Consider the following 19,520-nt stretch of genomic DNA (forward strand, 5'->3'; position numbering starts at 1 on the left):
CAGTTACTGCTCCAAACTGAGACAGTCCCCTTCACAGGGACAGAGAAGCTGCCAGTCCTCAATACATTATATTATTAACCTTTTTATTATACATTTTTATAATAATTTTCCATTCTCGAGTTTTTTATTTTGATTAATCTCTTAGTAAATTGAAAATTATTGAATCAAGTATTAAAGGAATGGGACACAAATTATGTAATTCCTGAATTATGACCTTTCTAAGAATGCGTTTTTACCAAACTGTGGATGACACGTGATGAATACAGAATTCATAGGTAATAACTATACCCCTTGTGCAGATGTTGCTTTTCTAACTGTTGTGTATTGTGTCCACCAAAAAGATACACTAAAGTCCTAACCTCCTGGTATGTGACGTTATTTGGAAATAAAGTCTTTGCAGATGTAATCAAGTGAAGATGAGGACGTATTAATCCAATGACTAGCATCCTTGTAAGAAGAGGGAAATTTGGAAACAGACACAGAGATGGAAGACAGCCATATGAAGACAGAGGCAGAGACTGGAATTACGCTGCCAGAAGTTAAGGGAAGCTAAGGATTGTCCAGTCATCAGAAGCTAGAAGAGGCAAGGAAGGATTCTTCCCTATAGTCTTTAGAGGGAGCATGGCCCTGACAACACCTTAATTTTAGACTTCTAGCTTTCACAACTGCAAGACAATAAATTTCTGTTGTTCTAAGCCACCCGATTTGTGTTTCTTTGTTATGGCAGCCCCAGGAAAGTAATAAACTTTAGAGTTTTAGTTTTGTGGGATAGTTCAAAGTCAGTTGATTTTTGTTCCTTTGTAGTCAACTTACTTTTCCTGTTTGCATGTTTATATCATCGGAAGTTTTGTCAAATCACTCAATACAGTTCATACTAAAAGGATATGTGTTTAGAACCACGTCAGGATCATCAGATGTTTCTGGCAGAGAACTGCATATCTGAGAACTTGCCCAATCTACAAATTGCATTTCATATATTTCAAAGTCTGAAAACCCAATCCCTCAAATAAGGAGATACTGAGGCACATGAGATAAGATTCCATTCCTCACTAAACTACTTATACAGTAGACAAAGTGTAAAGAATGATATACTAGGTATTCTTTCCATAAAAAAGGTCTTTGAGAACCTTTTTATTTTAAAAATCACAAGGAGGAGAAAGCTTGTTTGGATTGCAAAAACCATAGTTTGAGAACATAATGCATGTTATGTAGCCAGCATTATCAGTTCATAGCACCATATACTCATTTCTGGTAGAATTAACACTAGTAAATGAAATCTAAGCATAACAACTTTCAGAAAAAAACATTATAATTTGTATCCCTATATTAAAATGATAAACATGTTTTATTAGCTACTCTGAATGTAAGAGTTGCTTTAGTTAAGTAAAAAACATCATAGTTCTGGTTCTCAACTACGTATAGGTAAATGAAATAAGAATGAAGACACAGGTAGATTAGCTGAAGGCAGGCCAGAAAGAGGGAAGGAGAGAGGAAGGGAGAAAGAGATCAAGTAGGAGAGAGATTAAAACCAAAACTGATGGATTTTTAAACAAATAAAGTACAGAAATTCTGTGGTAAGAGGTAAAGTTTAATTAAAAAAAAAAAAAGAACCTGCGGGTCAGTGGCTTTGTTATTAAACAAATACAACTATAATCTAACATTTATCATTTTCCCCACATTAAAGAATAATATAAATATAAATATTAATGACGCATCTCTTTACTACTTAACTGTTTTTCTCTCAAAAACAAAACAAGAAATTGATGAAAAATATTGCAAGACAGTTGTTTCACTAAAGCAATTAACTTCAACTTAATTCTAAATTTTAGCTTAATTTTGCCTAAATTATTATTTTTTTGTACTTTAGATGAAGGTTTACAGAACAAAGTAGCTTCTCATGAACAGTTGGTACACATATGGTTTTATGATATTGGTTAACAACCCCATGACATGTCAACACTCTCTCTTCTCGATCCTGGGTTCCCTATTACAAGTTTTCCTGTCCCCTCCTGCCTTCTAGTCCTTGTGCCTGGGTGGTGTGCCCCTTTAGTCTAGTTTTGTTTCATGGACCTGTCTAATCTTTGGATGAAGGGGGAACCTCAGAAGGGACTTCATTACTGAGCTAAAGGGTGTCCGGGGGCCATACTCTTGGGGTTTCTCCAGTCTCTGACAGGTCAGTAAGTCTGTGAGATAGAATTTTGTTTTACACTTTTCTCCAGGTCTGTCTCGGACCCTCTATTGTGATCCCTGTCAGAGCAGTCAGTGGTGGTAGCTGGGCACCATCTAGCTGTACTGGACTCAGTTTGGTGGAGGCTGTGGTAGTTGTGGTCTATTAGTCCCTTGGACTAATCTTTCCCTTGTGTTTTCTTCTTTCTCCCTTGCTCCCAAAGCCGTGAGACCAGTGGACTATCTTAGACGGCCACTCAGAGGCTTTTAAGACCCCAGACACTACTGAACAAAGCAGAATATAGAACATTTTCTTTATAAACTACGTTATGCCAGTTGAGCTAGATGTTCCCCTAGACCATGGTCCCCACAGCCTTCAGCCCAGTAATTCAGTTCCTCAGCGAGTTTGGATACGTCTATGGAGCTTCCATGACCTTGCCTTGTACAAACTTGTGCTGGCTTCCCCAGTATTGTGTACTGTCTTACCTTCACCAAAGTTACCACTTATCTACTGTCTATTTAGTGTTTTTTCATCCCCACCTTTCCCCTCCCTCATAACCATCAAAGATGGTTTCTTTTTGTGTGTAAATCTTTTCATGAGTTTTTATAGTAGTGGTCTCATACATATTTGTCCTTTTGTGATTGACTTATTTCACTCAGCATAATGTCCTCCAGATTCATCCATGTTGTGAGATGCTTCACAGATTCATCATTGTTCTTTATCGTTGCATAGTATTCCATTGTGTGTATGTACCATAGTTTATCCATTCATCTGTTGATGGGCATCTAGGCTGTTTCCATCTTTTTGATATTATGAACAATACTGTAATGAACACGGGTATGCATATGTCTATTTGTGTGATGGCTCTTATTTCTCTGGGATATATTCCTAGGAGTGGGATTGCTGGATCCTATGATACTTCTATTTCTAGCTTTCTAAGGAAGCGTCATATTGTTTTCCAAAATGGTTGCACCATTTTGTATTCCCACCAGCAGTGCATAAGAGTTCCAATCGCCCCGCAACTTCTCCAACATCTGTTATTTTCTGTTTTTTTTTTTTTTTGATTCCTGCCAGTAATGCTGGGGTGACATGGTACCTCACTGTAGTTTTGATTTGCATTTCTCTAATGGCTAGTGATCACAAGCATTTCCTCCAGTGTCTGTTAGCCACTTGGAAGTCTTCTTTGGTGAAGTGTCTGTTCGTTTCCTTTGCTCATTTTTTAATAGGATTATTTGTCTTTTTGTTGTAGAGATGTTGGATTCTCCCATAGATTTTAGAGATTAGATCTTTGTCAGATTTGTAATAACCAAAAATTTTTTTCCCAGTCTGTAGGTTCTCGTTTTACTCTTTTGGTGAAGTCTTTTGATGAGCATAAGTGTTTAATTTTTAGAAGATCCCAGTTATCTAGCTTATCTTCTGGAGTTTGTGTGTTGTTAATTATGGTTTGTAGCTTGTTAATGCCATGTACTATGGTCTCTAGAGTTGATCCTATTTTTAATTCAGTGATCTTTATAGTTTTTGGTTTTATATTTAGGTCTTTGATCCATTTTGAATTAGTTTTTGCATATGCTGTGAGGTATGGGTCCTGTTTCATTTTTTTTTTTGCAGATGGACATCCAGTTTTGCCACCACCATTTGTTAAAAAAGACTGTCTTTCTCTATTTGACGGACTTTGGGCCCTTGTCGAAGATCAGGTGACCAACCATAGGTGGATGGATTTACACGTGAGTTCTCAATTCTGTTCCATTGGTCAATGTATCAGTCATTGCACCAGTACCAGACTGTTTTGACTACCGTAGGTGTATAGCAGGTTCTGAGGTCAGGTAGTGCAAATCCTCCTACTTTATTCTTTTTCTTCAGTAGTGTTTTACTTATCTGGGGCCCCTTTCCTTTCCATATAAAGTTAACGATTAGTTTTTCCATTGCTTTAAAGAATGTTGTTGGTATTTGGATCAGGATTGCATTATTGCTTTGGGTAGAATTGTCATTTTCACAATGTTGCATCTACCTATCCATGGTATGTTTTTCCATTTAGGTAGATCCCTTTGGGTTTCTTGCAGTAGTGTTTTGTAGTTTTCTTTGTATAGGTCTTTTACATCCCTGGTTAGATTTATTCCTAATTATTTTATTTTTTTAGGGGCTATTATAAATGGTATTGTTTCCCTGATTTCCTTTTTGCAGTTCTTTTTACTGGTGTATAGGAATCCATCTGATTTTTGTGTGTTTATATTGTATCCTGCTACTCTGCTGAATCTTTCCATTGGTTTCAGAAATTTTCTCATGGAATTTTTTGGGTTTTATATGGATAGTATCATATCGTCCACAAATAGGGACAGTTTTACTTTTTCATTACCAATTTGGATGATTGTGCCCTTTAGGTCTTCTGTATCTTTGTTGAGCTTCTTTCTAGATGTTCTGTCCTTTACTGAGAGTAGTGTGTTGAAGTTTCCTACTATTATTGTGGAACTGTCAATTTCTCTTTTCAGTGCTGTTAGAGTTTATGTATTTTGGAGCCCTGTCGTTGGGCGCATAGATGTTTATTATGGTTATGTCTTCATCATGGATCATCCCCTTAATTGTTATATAGTGTTCTTCTTTGTCTTTTCTGGTGGATTTTGTTTTAAAGTCTATCTTATCTGAGATTAGTATTGCCACTCCTACTCCTTTTTGGTAGCTGTTTGCTTGATATATTTTTTTCCATCCTTTGATTTTTAATAAATTTACATCTTTGTTTCTAAGGTGTGTTTCTTGTAGACAGCATATTGATGGATCCTGTTTTGGATAGTCCTTGAGAGATCATTTCCTACGTTGGTATATGGCTGGTGTGATCTTGCATCCTAGATTCAGGCTGTCGTCTGATGTTGCTTGTTCTTAAGACGAAGGACTCCCTTTAATAATTCTTGTAAGTTTTGTCTGGTTTTTACATATTCCCTTAATTTCTGTTTATCTGGAAATGTCCCAATTTCACCATCATATTTGAATGAGAGTTTTGCAGGATATATTATTCTTGGTTGGTAATTTTTTTCTTTCAAGGTTTTACATATGCCATCCCATTGTTTGCCTAAATTATTTTCAACCAAATTTCAGGAACTTCAGATAGAAAAGGCTCAGAAATATAATTAAAAATATGGATATTTATTATAAATCAATAATTTTGACATTTCAAAATTGGAGACAATAGTATGGTAAAATAAAACACTGAACTGGGACCCTAGAACACTTGATCTGCCACTTGTTAACTAAGACTTTGTAGGCAAGTTACCTAACCTCTGAGTCTATTTTCTCATCTGTCAAATAGGCATAATACCTATACTTCATAAAGGTTTTTGTTAAGCTCAGATGAAGAAAACATGAAAATGCTGGTAGTCGATAAAAGGTTAAAAATATAACACCAACTTAAAGTTCTCAATCAAATTTAATTTCTTTTATCATCAAAAATTAAGACACGTTTTCCTCAATCTTGGGCATTTCTATGCTTAATACAAATACAAAATAGATTATCACATGTCTTGTAAATATAATAGTTACATTTAAATGTTTCTTCAGTAATCACTGTCACTTCCTGAATCACTCAGCTGCAAATCATTTCCTAAAATAAAAAAGAAATAGCAAAAGTAGTAGTAATTAAATATTAAATAATATACTTATTTTTACATAAAATAAATATTATGGAAAATATAACCCCTAAGCTGATTATGTTCAGCTAGCATTTTGTCATTAATAATCAAACTGCTTATACTTAAATGAGTCTAATAATTAGTAACTCAAATAATTAATACTGCCTGTAAAGAAAGAGTATATCATCAAACTTTAGCATGGTATTTAGTCTTTTTTTGAATACCAATATCACCTTTCTTTTTATATTACTGATTTAATTACATCAGGAAATTAGAGAAAATGTGATTTAGAAGATCAGACTGTACAGTTTTGAAGAGTGAAAAGTATATATCCGTAAGTTTTTACTTAAAATGCAGTCATAGTCATTTAATAGTGTATGTCAAAAGTTAGTCATCATTGATTCCTTCTGTAATTCATTCATGTGCTTACAGTCATGAGCTTACATTCCAGTGGAAGAGACAGACAGTAAACAATTGAACAAATATGTAATGCCAAGTAGGTGTAAGTGCTTTGGGAAAAAAAAGAAACGTATATGGGGACAGGGGTGGGAGGTTCTATTTCAGATATGGTAGTTGAGGAAGCCCTCTTCAAGGGGCGAAATTTGAACAGAGATCTCATGTAGAGAGAAAATCATAAAAATATCTGGGGAATATTTTCCAACATGGCAGAATGTACAAATGCCCCAAGGCAAGAGCATGCTTCTTGTGTTCTCTAACTGCAAGAAGGTCATTGTGGCTGGAGTGAAATAAATGAGGAAAAGAATGGTAGGAAATGAGGTCAGAAGGATAGCCAGAAGACCATAGTTTCTAGCCATGGTAGGAACTTTGGATTTTGTTTGAAAGGTAATGTACATTTACTGAAAAATTTTAAGCAGGCAACTGACTTAAACCTTTTGTGTATCAGTGACTAGACTTTGATAGTAGGGAAGAAACATGGAGGTATGGAGACCAGTTATGAGGCTACTGAAGTCTCTTAGGTGAAAAATAATGTTGGCTTGAACTGGTGTAACAGGTGGAGGTGTGTTAAGTGGTCAGATTCATAATATAACTCAAAGACAGAGTTTACAAGACTAACAAAAGCATTGGATTTGGGGTATGAGAGAAAGAGAAAAGTGAATAATGGCCCCAAAGCTTCTAGTCTGAAAACTGGATGAATGGTGGTATCATTTACTGAGATAACACCAGAAGAATTGGTTTGTGGGAGAAAAATCACAAGTTCAATTTTCAACCTGGTAAGTTTGAGATACCTAGTAAATATTCAAAAAGAAATATATGGCATTGGCAATTGGATATATTAAGTATGGAACTCAAGGTAGAGGTTGGAGTTGAAGACAAAGATTTGGGAGTCATTGATTGTAGGAGTTTATTTGAAGCTATGATATTGAATGAAATCACCTAGGTGGTAAATTATAATAGTTTACAGAAAAAGAATTCCTGTATTTTTTTTTATTTGTATATTTTTTATTACTCCACTATCAACAAAAGCTGAAAAGGTCAATACTCAAGAGGAGTAGTTTTTATGCCATATATAAGTTATTGTAAGGTGTTTCAGTCTATCTCATGAACTCCAGAACAGATTACCAAAAAAAAAAAAACCAAACTCGTTACTGTCAAGTAGATTCTGACTAATAGGAATCCTATAGGACAGCGTAGAACTGTCCCATAGGGTTTCCAAGGAGCAGCTGGTGGATTCAAACTGCCAACCTTTTGGTTAGCAGCTGAGCTCTTAACCACTGTGCCACCGGGGCACCAGAACTGATTACATCATTTGATAAAGATGTCTGCTGAAGTTTCTTTTGCGCATCTTGTTCCTAAGATGATTTCATAATTTTTAAGGCTAAAGTATTCACTTATTATATAACTATTACATGACATAAGAATGTTCAACTTGATATGATGCCTGTAATGAGTTTCTCAAGTGACATAAACCCAAATGTCCTCAGGATTCTACTTGCCTTTATAGACTTCATGCTATTAAGGTTATATGCACTATATCACCATGCTGTTAGCTGAAATGTTCAGTCAGTTTTGAAGATGTAAAATTAGTTTTTGAATATGAGTTAGCAAAGGAAATTCCTTTCCAATCCAAACAGCATTTAATTGTGGTAAAAAGAAAATATAGTCATAGCAAATGTAGTCAGACATCAAAATCAGTGGTTCTATGTGAGAACAGTACTGTCCCCTAGGAGATGTACAAGAATTTACATGAGGGGTTGGTTGTCACAGTGATTCAGGACTACTACTGCGAGGGGCCTAGGAATGCTAAATGTCTTGCAATGCATAAACCAATCTTATACACGTTCTGCAAAACTTCTGAAAATTCAGCTGGATATTCATGTCCTTAGAAGATCTGCTTATAATTTTAAGGTGAGAACCTAACTGCATATTTATAAACTCAAAGTATTCTTATGCACAGATTTAAAACTCACGAACATTTACAAGAATGCAACTATCATGAAAACTGAAGAAAGGCTTTTTTTTTCCCCCAAACTTGACCAAAGATTTTCTTTTTTAAACCATTTTGGAAAGCACATTAGTGATATCATTGCTGCTTATTGTACTTGGGTTAGTAATACAGCATACCAATATTTGTTTGTATATGCAGTTGTTGCATTCAAGGCAATTCTAAGAATACATATAAATATGAACTGGAAAAGTACACTGACAGGGGACTGCCAGAAATTCAAGCTAGATTCAGAAGAGGACGTGGAATCAGGGACATCACTGCTGATGTCAGATGTATCTTGGCTAAAAGTAGAGAATACCAGAAAGATGTTTATCTGTGTTTTACTGACTATGCAAAGGCATTCGACTTTGTGGATCATAACAAATTCTGGATAACACTGCAAAGAATGGGAATTCCAGAACACTTAATTGTGCTCATGAGGAACCTGTACATAGATCAAGAGGCAGTTGTTTGAACAGAACAAGGGGATACTGGGTAGTTTAAAATCAGGAAAGGTGTGTGTCAGGGTTGTATCCTTTCACCATATTTATTCAATCTGTATGCTGAGTAAATAATCCGAGAAGCTGTCCTATATGAAGAAGAACGGGGCATCAGGATTGGGGGAAGACTCATTAACAACCTGCATTATGCAGTTGACACAACCATGCTTGCTGAAAGTGAAGAAGACTGGAAGCACTTACGGACGAAGATCAAAGACTACAGCCTTTGGTATGGATTACACCTCAACATAAAGAAAACAAAAATCCTCACAACTGGATCAGTAAGCAACATCATGATAAATGGAGAACAGACTGAAGCTATCAAAGATTTCATTTTACTTGGATTCATAATCAACACCCATGGAAGCAGCAGTCAAGAAATCAAATGACGCATTGCATTGGTCAAATCTGCTGCAAAAGACCTCTTTAAAGTATTAAAAAGCAAAGATGTCACCTTGAAGACTAAGGTGCACCTGACCTAAGCCATGGTGTTTTCAATCACCTCATAGGCATGCAAAAGCTGGACAATGAGTAAGGAACACCAAAGAAGAATTGGTACCTTTGAATTATGGTGTTGGCAAAGCAAATTTAATATACTACGGACTGCCAAAGAATGAACAAATCTGTCTTTGAGGAAATACAGCCAGAATGCTCCTTAGAAGCAAGGATGGCGAGACTATGTCTCACATACTTTGGACATGTTATCAGGAGGGATCAGTCTCTGAAGAAGGACATCATGCTTGGTAAAGTAGAAGGTCAGTGAAAAAGAGGAAGATCTTCAATAAGATGCATTGACACAGTGGCTACAACAATGGGCTCAAGCATAACAACAGTTGTGAGGATGGTACAAGGCTGGGCAGTGTTTTGTTCTGTTGTACATAGGATTGCTATGAATCGGAACTGACTTGACGGCACCTAACAGCAACAAATATATATATATATATATATACACGCTTTTCCAGTTCTTATTTCAACAAGGTAAATATAAAGAAAAATTGTAGACAATATAAGTTGAATATTGTCTTGTTTCTCTTAAATTCAAATTCATTCATTAAAAGTAGGTACAAGCAAGATAAATAACCCAATTAAAAAATGGGCAAAGGAAATGAACAGGCACTTTGCCAAAGAAGACATTCAGGCAGCTAACAGACGCATGACGAAACGCTCAAGATCATTAGCCATTAGAGAAATGCAAATCAAAACCACAATGAGATAGCATCTCACCCCAACAAAAAACACAAAATAATAAATGCTTTAGAGGCTGCGGAGAGACTGGAACACTTATACACTGTTGGTGGGAATGTAAAATGGTACAACCAGTTTGGAAATTGATTTGGCACTTCTTTAAAAAGCTAGAAATAGAAGTACCATACGATCCAGCAATCTTGCTCCTTGGAATATATCCTAGAGAAATAACAGCCCTCACACGAATAGATATATGCACACTCTTGTTCACTGCAGCACTGTTCACGATAGCAAAAAGATGCAAACAACCTAGATGCTCATCAACCAACGCATGGATAAACAAATTATGGTATATTCACACAACGGAATACTATGCAACGATAAAGAACAACACTGAAGCCATGAAACACCTTATAACATGGAGGAATGTGGAGGGCATTATGCTGAGTGAATTTAGTCAGTCACAGAAGTCACAAAGAAAACATTCTTTGATGGTTATGAGGGTGGGGAGAGAGGGTGAGGGTTATTCACTAACTAGATAGTAGACAAGAATTATCTTAGGTGAAGGGAAGGACAGCACACACTACAGGGGAGGTCAGCACAACGGGACTAAACCAAAGCTAAGAAGTTTCCTGAACACAATCAAACACTTCAAGGGACACAGTAGCAGGGGCAGGGGTCTGGGGACCATGCTTTTGGGGGACATCTAGGTCAACTGGCATAACAAAGGTTATTAAGAAAATGCATCCCACGTTGGTGAGTGGTGTCTGGGGTCTTAAAAGCTAGAGACTGGCCATCTAAGACACGTCAATTGGTCCCAACCAGCTGAAGCAAAGGAGAATGAAGAATACGAAAGACACAAGGAAAGTATTAGACTAAGAGACAGAAAGGGCCACAAAGACCAGACACCAGAAGAACTGGATGGTGCCCAGCTACCACCAATGACCGCCCTGACAGGGAACACAATAGAGAGTCCTGATGGAGTGGGGGAAGGGTGGGATGCAGAACTCAAATTCTAGTAAAAAGACCAGACTTAATGGTCTGACTGAGACTGGAGGAACCCCAGAAAGCATGGCCCCCAGACTCTCTGTCAACCCAGAACTGAAACAATTCCCGAGGCCAACTCTTCAGACAAAGATTGGACTGGACTGTGGGACAGAAAATGGTACTCATGAGGAGTGTGCTTCTTAGCTCGAGTGGATACATGAGACTAAATGGGTAGCTTCTGTCCAGAGGTGAGATGAGAAGGCAGACAGGGTTAGAAGCTGGTTGAATGAACACAGGAAATCGGGAGTGGAAAGGAGGAGTGTGCTGTCCCAGTATAGGGAGAGAAATTAGGGTCACATAACAATGTATGTATAAATTTTTGTATGAAAGACTGACTTGAATTGTAAACTTTTACTTAAACTACAACAATAAAAAAAAAAGAACTGTAAAAAAAAAAAAAGTAAGTAAGTACAAGCATATGGCTACTTCATTTTGTCTTCTGCTAAAGCCATACCTGAACATTTACCAAGTGAATATAAAACACTTTACTATAAATTATTCTTTTTATTTTGTCTTTATATTACATTTAATATGTACACAGATTATATTAAGCTATGAAATTCATTTCAAAATAGTAAAGGGAACTTAAAAATATCTGTTGTAAAAGGGAGTGTTGGTCATTAGGGAAATGCAAATCAAACCCACAATGAGCCATCACTTTACACCCCCTAAGATGGCTATGATTGAAAAAACAGAAAACAATAGGTGCTGGTAAGGATGTGGAGAAATAGAGCACTTATTCATTGCTGGTGGGATTGAAAAATGGTACAGTCACTGTGGAAATCTGTCTGGCGGTTCCTCAAAAAGTTAAACATAGAATTTCCATATAATCCAGCAATTCTACTTCTAGGTATGTACCGAAAATAACTGAAAGCAGGAACACAAACAGATATATGCACACCAAAGTTTATCACAATAGCCAAAAGATGGAAACAACCTAAATGTCCATCAGCAGATGAATGGATAAACAAAATGTGGTACATACACAAAATGGAGTATTATTCAGCCATAAAAAGGAATGAAGTACTGATACATGCTATAACATGGATGAATCTTGAAAGCATCCTGCTGAGTAAAATAAATCAGTCACAAAAGAACAAATATTGTAGGATTCCACTTATGTGAAATATATGGAATGGGCTAGTGTATACAAATCAAGGTTGATTAGTGGTTACCAGGGATGAGCAGGAGGGAGGGGGAAAGGGTGACTCACGCCTTAGAGGACACTGAGCTTCTGTTAAGGGTGATGGAAAGATTTAGAGGGGGATAATGGTGATGGTTACACACTATGAACACAATTAATGGCATTGAATTTACATGTAATGAATGTTGAAATGGTAAATGTTATGTTACATATCTATTTACCACAATTTTAAAAAAAAGGGGAGTATTGGGTCTAATAAGGTTGAGAAACAGATGATTTCAGTAACAGAGAGAGCTTATTTCCCTTTATTAGGAAACTTCCAGTTTGGATAAAATGTATCAGGAAAAGAAATTTCACTTTTTTTTTTAAGAAACAGTTGGTTTAGAAAATATAAAAATGATTGCTTCAACTGAAGAGACTTAACATTTGCAATAGCTGACTTTTTACATTTATATTTTTCCACTGTAGACCCTGATAGGGTAAATAAATGAACTCTAGATATATTCTTTCCAACCTAGATTTGATTAATATATTAGTTTGATGAAGAGTTACTCAGAAGCCAATGGCCAAATCCAAGTAGATTTTAATAAAAAGGAGAACTAACATGATTTCTACAAATGACAGCCAAGAGCCTGCAGCCAAATTGTGACAGAATACCGATTGTGAGAAAAGATTCTCATCTCTTTTAAACATCAAAGCAAAGGTTAGAAATTGTCTCCATGTAAGTAAATAACATTTGTGTGGCTCTCGAAAAAAATTTTTTTTCATATAGCGTTAACAAAAGCTATAGTAGTAGAGTTAAGCCAATTTAGAAAAAAGAAATTTAAATAACCAACTCTTTATTCATTAACAAATTACAATAATAGAAAATAAACTCTCTTTGTGCTATGATTATGAGATATTTAAAGGTTTTTCTCCCTAAGAAGCATAAGAACATTTTGAAAACAAAAGGGGTGCAAACCGCAGAAAAGGTTAAGGAACACTCTGGTTTTCCTTGTAAAATGCCAGTAAGTTTAATTCTGCCAAGGACTTCTCTTCTCCTTGCCAGAGCTCTTGCTTCACTTCTCTTTTCTCTCCTGCCTTAGCTCCCATCCATTAACCCATTGCCTGACCACTGGAACTCTGAAATACCCTCCTCCCTTCAATCTCTCCTCTTCATTCACCTGTGTCTATAGCTCTCTTGGACTTTGAAGTGGTGGGGACAATAGCCATCTCTCCCCTCATCTCCCCATGCCCCACTGCATGTCAAGCTTTCACTTTCCATCAAACCAATCCTGCTTTTGAGTGAAGTTTTCTATTTTCACCTTTTCTCCTTTCCTGTTATGATAGGTCTGGGACTAGAACATTCCCCAAATCATCTAATCCAGTGCTTCTCAATTCTGGCTGCACATCAGAATCATCTTTTGAAAAATACTGCTGACCAGAATCCATCTCAAACTGAATGGATTAGAATCTCTGGAGTTGGGTGATCTAATCCATCAGAGCTCACTCTGATGTTAAACTCTAATGACCCAAGTAAGTTTTAAGCCATATTACTATCCCTTAAATAAAATAATAATGGTACTTACCCAATTCAAAGAAAAAAATGAATAGAAGTATTTCAGTTTTAAGTTTTTTCCCCCTCTAAATTTATCTTATCTCTTAATGGCATGTGGCTAGCATGTCTATATTAGAATCTAGTATGAGATAGTACCTGATATAGTATAAAATATTTAGTTATTTCAAGTTAAGTTTATAAATATTTCATGGTGTTCTACAGACAGCACCGTAACTTCCAAGATGTTTTGTCTTTGAAAAAAAGCTCTGAAAGCATCTGCAGAGTCCAGAGAGAAACAGAGGGAAAATAAAAGAACGAATTCAAGAGAGACTAAAGTAAACATTGTTTTGAGTATTAAGGAAATTTTATTTCCATTGTCAAAGTAGTGTTCATTCATCATAATGCCGAGTAAATCACTTAACTAGTCTAGTGATAAACTTATATCAAGACAAAAAGAAAGCTATATATTTTGTATTGAAGTTAGACAAAATGAAATAATAATTCATGTTTAAACAGCATGATGACTACATATTGAATAAAATGCCTTTGCTAATTGAAAAAGCAAAAAATCCAAACCTCCTGTACATTTCAGAGAAAAATCTAATCTACAGACCTTATCTAGATGTACTGTTTCATTTTGAAAAGGAGCAAAAGACCCCTAAAAAAGTTCTATTAAGATTAGAATTATAGACCCTTAAAAAAACAGTGAATGTTAGAGTCATAACATAGCAATTTTAATGAGCTGATATAACTTCCTGTTCAACTAGCTCATGCACTCATGAACGTAATTTTTAACTTCATCAAAACCTCCAATTCAGACTTCCAGGAAATACGGTGCTATAGACAGAAGCACCATGCCATCCCTCCACGGCAAACATCTGAAAAACTAAGTCAAACAGAGACATACGTCAATCCTGAAACCCTAAGCATCAAATGAAGAGATAAAGAACTCAGCCAAGCACCGAATGGAATAAGAAACTGACAGAGAACAGAGAGCGAGGAGAGATACAAGCAGAGGTCCCCTATCAGCTAATGCAGCACGGATCTGCCATCTTGGACACCTACTACAGATTGGCAAACAAGGGTTACAAGAAAGCCGCTTCATGGAGCTTCCAGCAGGAGACAGAACGACCAGTAACCAGTGATATATACTTTCCCACCCCCCACCCTTCTTCACCCCCACTTGGCCTCCTCTGCTTCTTGTGGCCACAGTCTCTCGTCCAGGAAGCACCAGCATCACCCCGGAGCCGCTTAGATTCCACCCATCCACACTGGCTGGCTCCCTGAGTACCATTTGTTGGCTGTTAGTGTTGCTTTTTTCTGCTTCTTTAAATTTCATCCTTAACTCTCACCACCTCCCCAACCTTTCTCTCAAATACCTGGCTCTGTGTGTCATCTTTGCTTCTTCCTGAAAGGCTGTGAAACATGGCTCCACTCTAAAACTGCTTCCTGGCCTGTGCCACCACGCTGGTGGGATCCCTGGGGCCTTTTTTTGTTTGTTCTGTTTTGATTTGTTTGTTTGTTTTCTTTTTCTTTTCTCAGCTTGAGAGCCCCTTCTGGCCGAGCAGTACTCCGCAGCTTAGGAGCTACTCCCTTTCTCTGCACAGATGCTCAGTGGGATCCCTGGGGGCATTTCTTTTTCCTTGTTTTTTTTTTTTTTGCATTTCTTTGTTTTGTTTTCTTCTCTCTTTTTCCCTGTTTTGTCTTTCTTTATTTCTCAGTTTTTCATCTACTATACTTACTTTCTCTTCCTGTCTCCTGAACATTTAGTGCTGTGTGACACCTCTACCCCTTCTGGCCAGGCTGTACTTCATGGCCTGGGAACAGCTTCCCCAGTTCTCGCAGCCATACTGGTGGGATCCCTGGGGGTCTTTTTTTTTTTTTTCTAATTTTTATTTATTCATTTTTTTTTCTTTTTTACCCTTTTTCTTTATTTTCCTTTTTGTTTTTCTCCATTTCTTAGTCTCTCATCACTCTACTCCAAAGGCAAGTTCCCTTAGCACTCTATTTTGTTTCCTTGTTTGGGTGTATATTTTTTGCTCCTGTTCCTATCTCCTCTCTCTCCAATGTCCCCTACCCATCTTAGCTATACACATAGCAATTATCCCCCTCCTTCCTGCCTACCTGCACTGTGCGCTGAACATCACACCCCCAAGCAGAACAGAAACGGCCTACCAAAACCTGCCCTGCACTGATTCACAGCCCGCCTTGTTGGCCCTAGTACATGCCACAAACAACCCATCCCAGCAATTCCCCTTCAGCTGGACCTACCTCCTGTGCCAAACCTGAACAATTGACCCTGCCCATTGGAGAAGGAGATGAAAAGTATCGTGCCTACAGAGGGGCAAACAACAAAGAACGCACAGCCAGCCTGCTCAGACGTAACCAAATAAAACAAAAAAGCAGGATGAAACCAACAAATTTACAATCAATAAATGAACAACTACTGAATGACCCAAAGACAGCAGACAATATCAAAACATTTACAAAAACAGGACAGGATGGTTCCAGTAGGTGTCCAAAATAAAACACCAAATGACTTTTCAGTACAATGAAAGGCACTAGAACTACATGATAGGGAATTCAAATCTCTAATATTCAGAGATATCCAAGAGTTGAAGCAAAAAACAGACAAAAATGAGGGAAAAATAGACAAATTCATGGAAAATACAGACACAAAATGGAAGAATTCAGGAAAATAATACAGAAACAAAATGCTAAAATAAATTCACAACTAGAAATCATACAAAAACAACAATTAGAAATCCAAAAGATGAACAAGATTTCAGAAATGGACAGCGTCATAGAAGGGCTGAGGAGCAGGTTTGAAATGATGGAAGACAGGATCAGCAAAATTGAAGACAAACATTTGGCTATAACTCTGAGGAATAACCAGAAAAAAGAATTAAGAAAAAGGAAGAAACCCTGAGAATTATGTGGGATACAATCAAAAGCAAAAATTTTAGAGTGATCGGAGTTCCAGAACAGGGGGAGAAAACAGAAAAAACAGAGAGGATCATTGAAGAAGTGCTGACAGAAAACTTCCCCAATATCATGAAAGATGAAAAGCTGACCATCCAAGAAGCTCAACGAACCCCGTATGGGATAGACCCCAAAAGAAAATCACCAAAGCATACCATAATCACACTTGCTAAAACCAAAGACAAACAACGAATCCTGAGAGCAGCTTGAGAAAAACAAAAAGTCACATATAGAGGAGAAACAATAAGACTAACCTTGGATTATTCAGCAGAAACCATGCAGGCAAGAATGCAATGGGATGACATATATAAAACCTTGAAAGAAAAAAAATTGCCAGCCAAGAATAATATATTCTGCAAAACTCTTGTTCAAATATGATGGCGAAATTAGGTCATTTCCAGATAAACAGAAATTAAGGGGCTATGTAAAAACCAAACCAAACTTGCAAGAATTATTAAAGGGAGTCCTTCAATCTGAGAACAACATCAGACCACAGGCTGAATCTAGGATGCAGGATCGTACCAGCCAGATACCAACCTAGGAAATGAACTCTCAAGGACTATCCAAAACCAAAAGAATTACAACAGGGGACCAGAGAGGTTAATCTGTAAGTGACAACAACATCAGAACAATAAAAGAGGGAATAAACAGTGTAGGTATAGAACCTTCTAATGGAGAGGAAGGCAAGGCAATACCAAGTAAAAACTGACTGGTAAAAACATAGGAAGAGAAGGGTAAATTTTAAGGCAACCACAAAGAATGTTAACGAACCTACCCATCAAAATGAAGAAGAAAAACATAAAGTCTCAGTAAAAACAGAACCTATAAAAACAAAATATACGAAAAAAAAAAATCCACAAACAAAAGGAATTCGGCACAGGAGAGTAAGAGGAACAAAGAAAATGGCACCACAGAAAAAAAGGACTACAAAATGACAGCAATAAACTCACACCTATCAATAATTACACTGAATGTAAATGGCCTAAATGCACCCATAAAGAGATGGAGAGTGACAGAATGGATAAAAATACAGGCGCTATCAATATGCTATCTAGAAGAGACACATCTAAGAAACAAAAATATAAATTTATTAAAAATCAAAGGATGGAAAAAAAATATATCAAGCAAACAGCTACCAAAAAAGCAGGAGTGGCAATACTAATCTCAGACAAAATAGAATTTAAAACAAAATCCACCAGAAAAGACAAAGAAGGACACTATATAATGATTAAGGGGACAATCCATGATGAAGACATAACCATAACAAACATCTACGTGACCAACGACAGGGCTTCAAAATACATAAACTCTAACAGCACAGAAAAGAGAAACTGACAGTTCCACAATAATAGTAGGAGACTTCAATGCACCACTCTTGGTAAAGGACAGAACATCTAAAAAGAAACTCAAAAAGATACAGAAGATCTAAAGGACACATCAGCTAACTTGAACTCATAGACATATATAGAATAATCCATGTTCTTTTTCAACGCACATGGAATGTTATCCAGAATAGACCACATCTTAGCCACAAAGCAACCCTCAAAATAATCCAAAACATTGAGATAATACAAAATATCTTCCCTGACCACAATGCCATCAAAGTACAAATTAACAACAGGAAGAGCAAGGGAAAAAAAAATCAATTACAGGGAAATTGAATAACACCCCTGCTTAAAAACCACTGAGTAATAGAAGAAATCAAAGATGGAATCAAAAAATTTCTACAATCGAACAAGAATGAAAACACATCATACCAAAACCTTTGGGATACAGCAAAGGCATTCCTTAGAGGACAATTTAAAGCAACAGATGCACACATCAAAAAAGAAGAAAGGAACAAAATCAAAACATTAACCACAGAACTCGAACAAATAGAAAGAGAACAGCAAGAAAAGCCCACAGCCACTAGAAGAAAGGAAACGATAAAGATCAGAGCAGAAATAAATGAAATAGAGAATAGAAAAACAATAGAAAGAATCAACAAAACCAAAAATTGGTTCTTTGAAATGATCAACAAAATCGACAAAACACTGGACAGACTGACTAAAGAAAAACAGGAGAAGGTGCAAATAACCCAAATAAAAAATGAAATGGGGGTCATTACAACAGACCCAACTGAAATTAAAAGGATCATAACAGAGTATTATGAAAAACTATACTCCAACAAACTTGAAAACCTAGAGGAAATGGATAAATTTCTAGAAACACACTACCTACCCAAACTAACACAAAGTGATGTTGAAAATCTGAACAGACCCATAACAAGAGAAAAGATTGAAAAGGTAATAAAAAAAACTCCTAACAACAACAACAAAAAGCCCTGCCCAGATGGCTTCACTGGAGAATTCTACCAAACATTCAGAGAGAAGCTTATACCAGTACCACTCAAACTATTTCAGAACATAGAAAAGAAGTGACACCTCCAAATTCATTCTATGAAGCCAGCATAAGCCAGATAACAAAACCAGGCACAGATGCCACAAAAAAAGAAAATTACAGACCAGTATCTCTCATGAATATAGATGCAAAAATTCTGAACAAAATTCTAGCCAACAGAATTCAGCATCATATAAAAAAAAAAAATACACCATGACCAAGTAGGATTCATTCCAAGTATGCAGGGATGGTTCAACATTAGAAAATCAATCAACATAATCCACCACATAAATGAAAGGAAAGAAAGAATCACATGATCATCTCAATTGACACAGAAAAGGCATTTGACAAAGTCTAACATCCATTCCTGATAAAAACTCTCAATAAAATAGGTATTGAAGGGAAATTTCTCAACATAATAAAGGGCATCTATGCAAAACCAACGGCTAACATCATTCTAAATGGAGAGAGGCTGAAAATACTCCTCCTGAGAACAGGAACAAGACAAGGATGCCC

General features: G+C 36.6%; 1 protein-coding gene across 1 annotated transcript in view; it reads right to left on the reverse strand.

The window, feature by feature from the left end:
* Window positions 1-5,565: 5,565 nt before the first annotated feature.
* Window positions 5,566-19,520, reverse strand: part of EAF2 (ELL associated factor 2) — a 55,693-nt gene continuing 41,738 nt past the window's right edge. The window contains exon 6 of the mRNA XM_004373638.1: window positions 5,566-5,756. Coding sequence (XP_004373695.1) covers window positions 5,710-5,756 — 47 coding nt within the window. The 3' untranslated portion in view covers window positions 5,566-5,709. The remainder of the gene's footprint in view (window positions 5,757-19,520) is intronic.

This window comes from Trichechus manatus, unplaced genomic scaffold (assembly GCF_000243295.1).
Source record: "Trichechus manatus latirostris isolate Lorelei unplaced genomic scaffold, TriManLat1.0 scaffold00026, whole genome shotgun sequence".
NCBI lineage: Eukaryota > Metazoa > Chordata > Mammalia > Sirenia > Trichechidae > Trichechus > Trichechus manatus.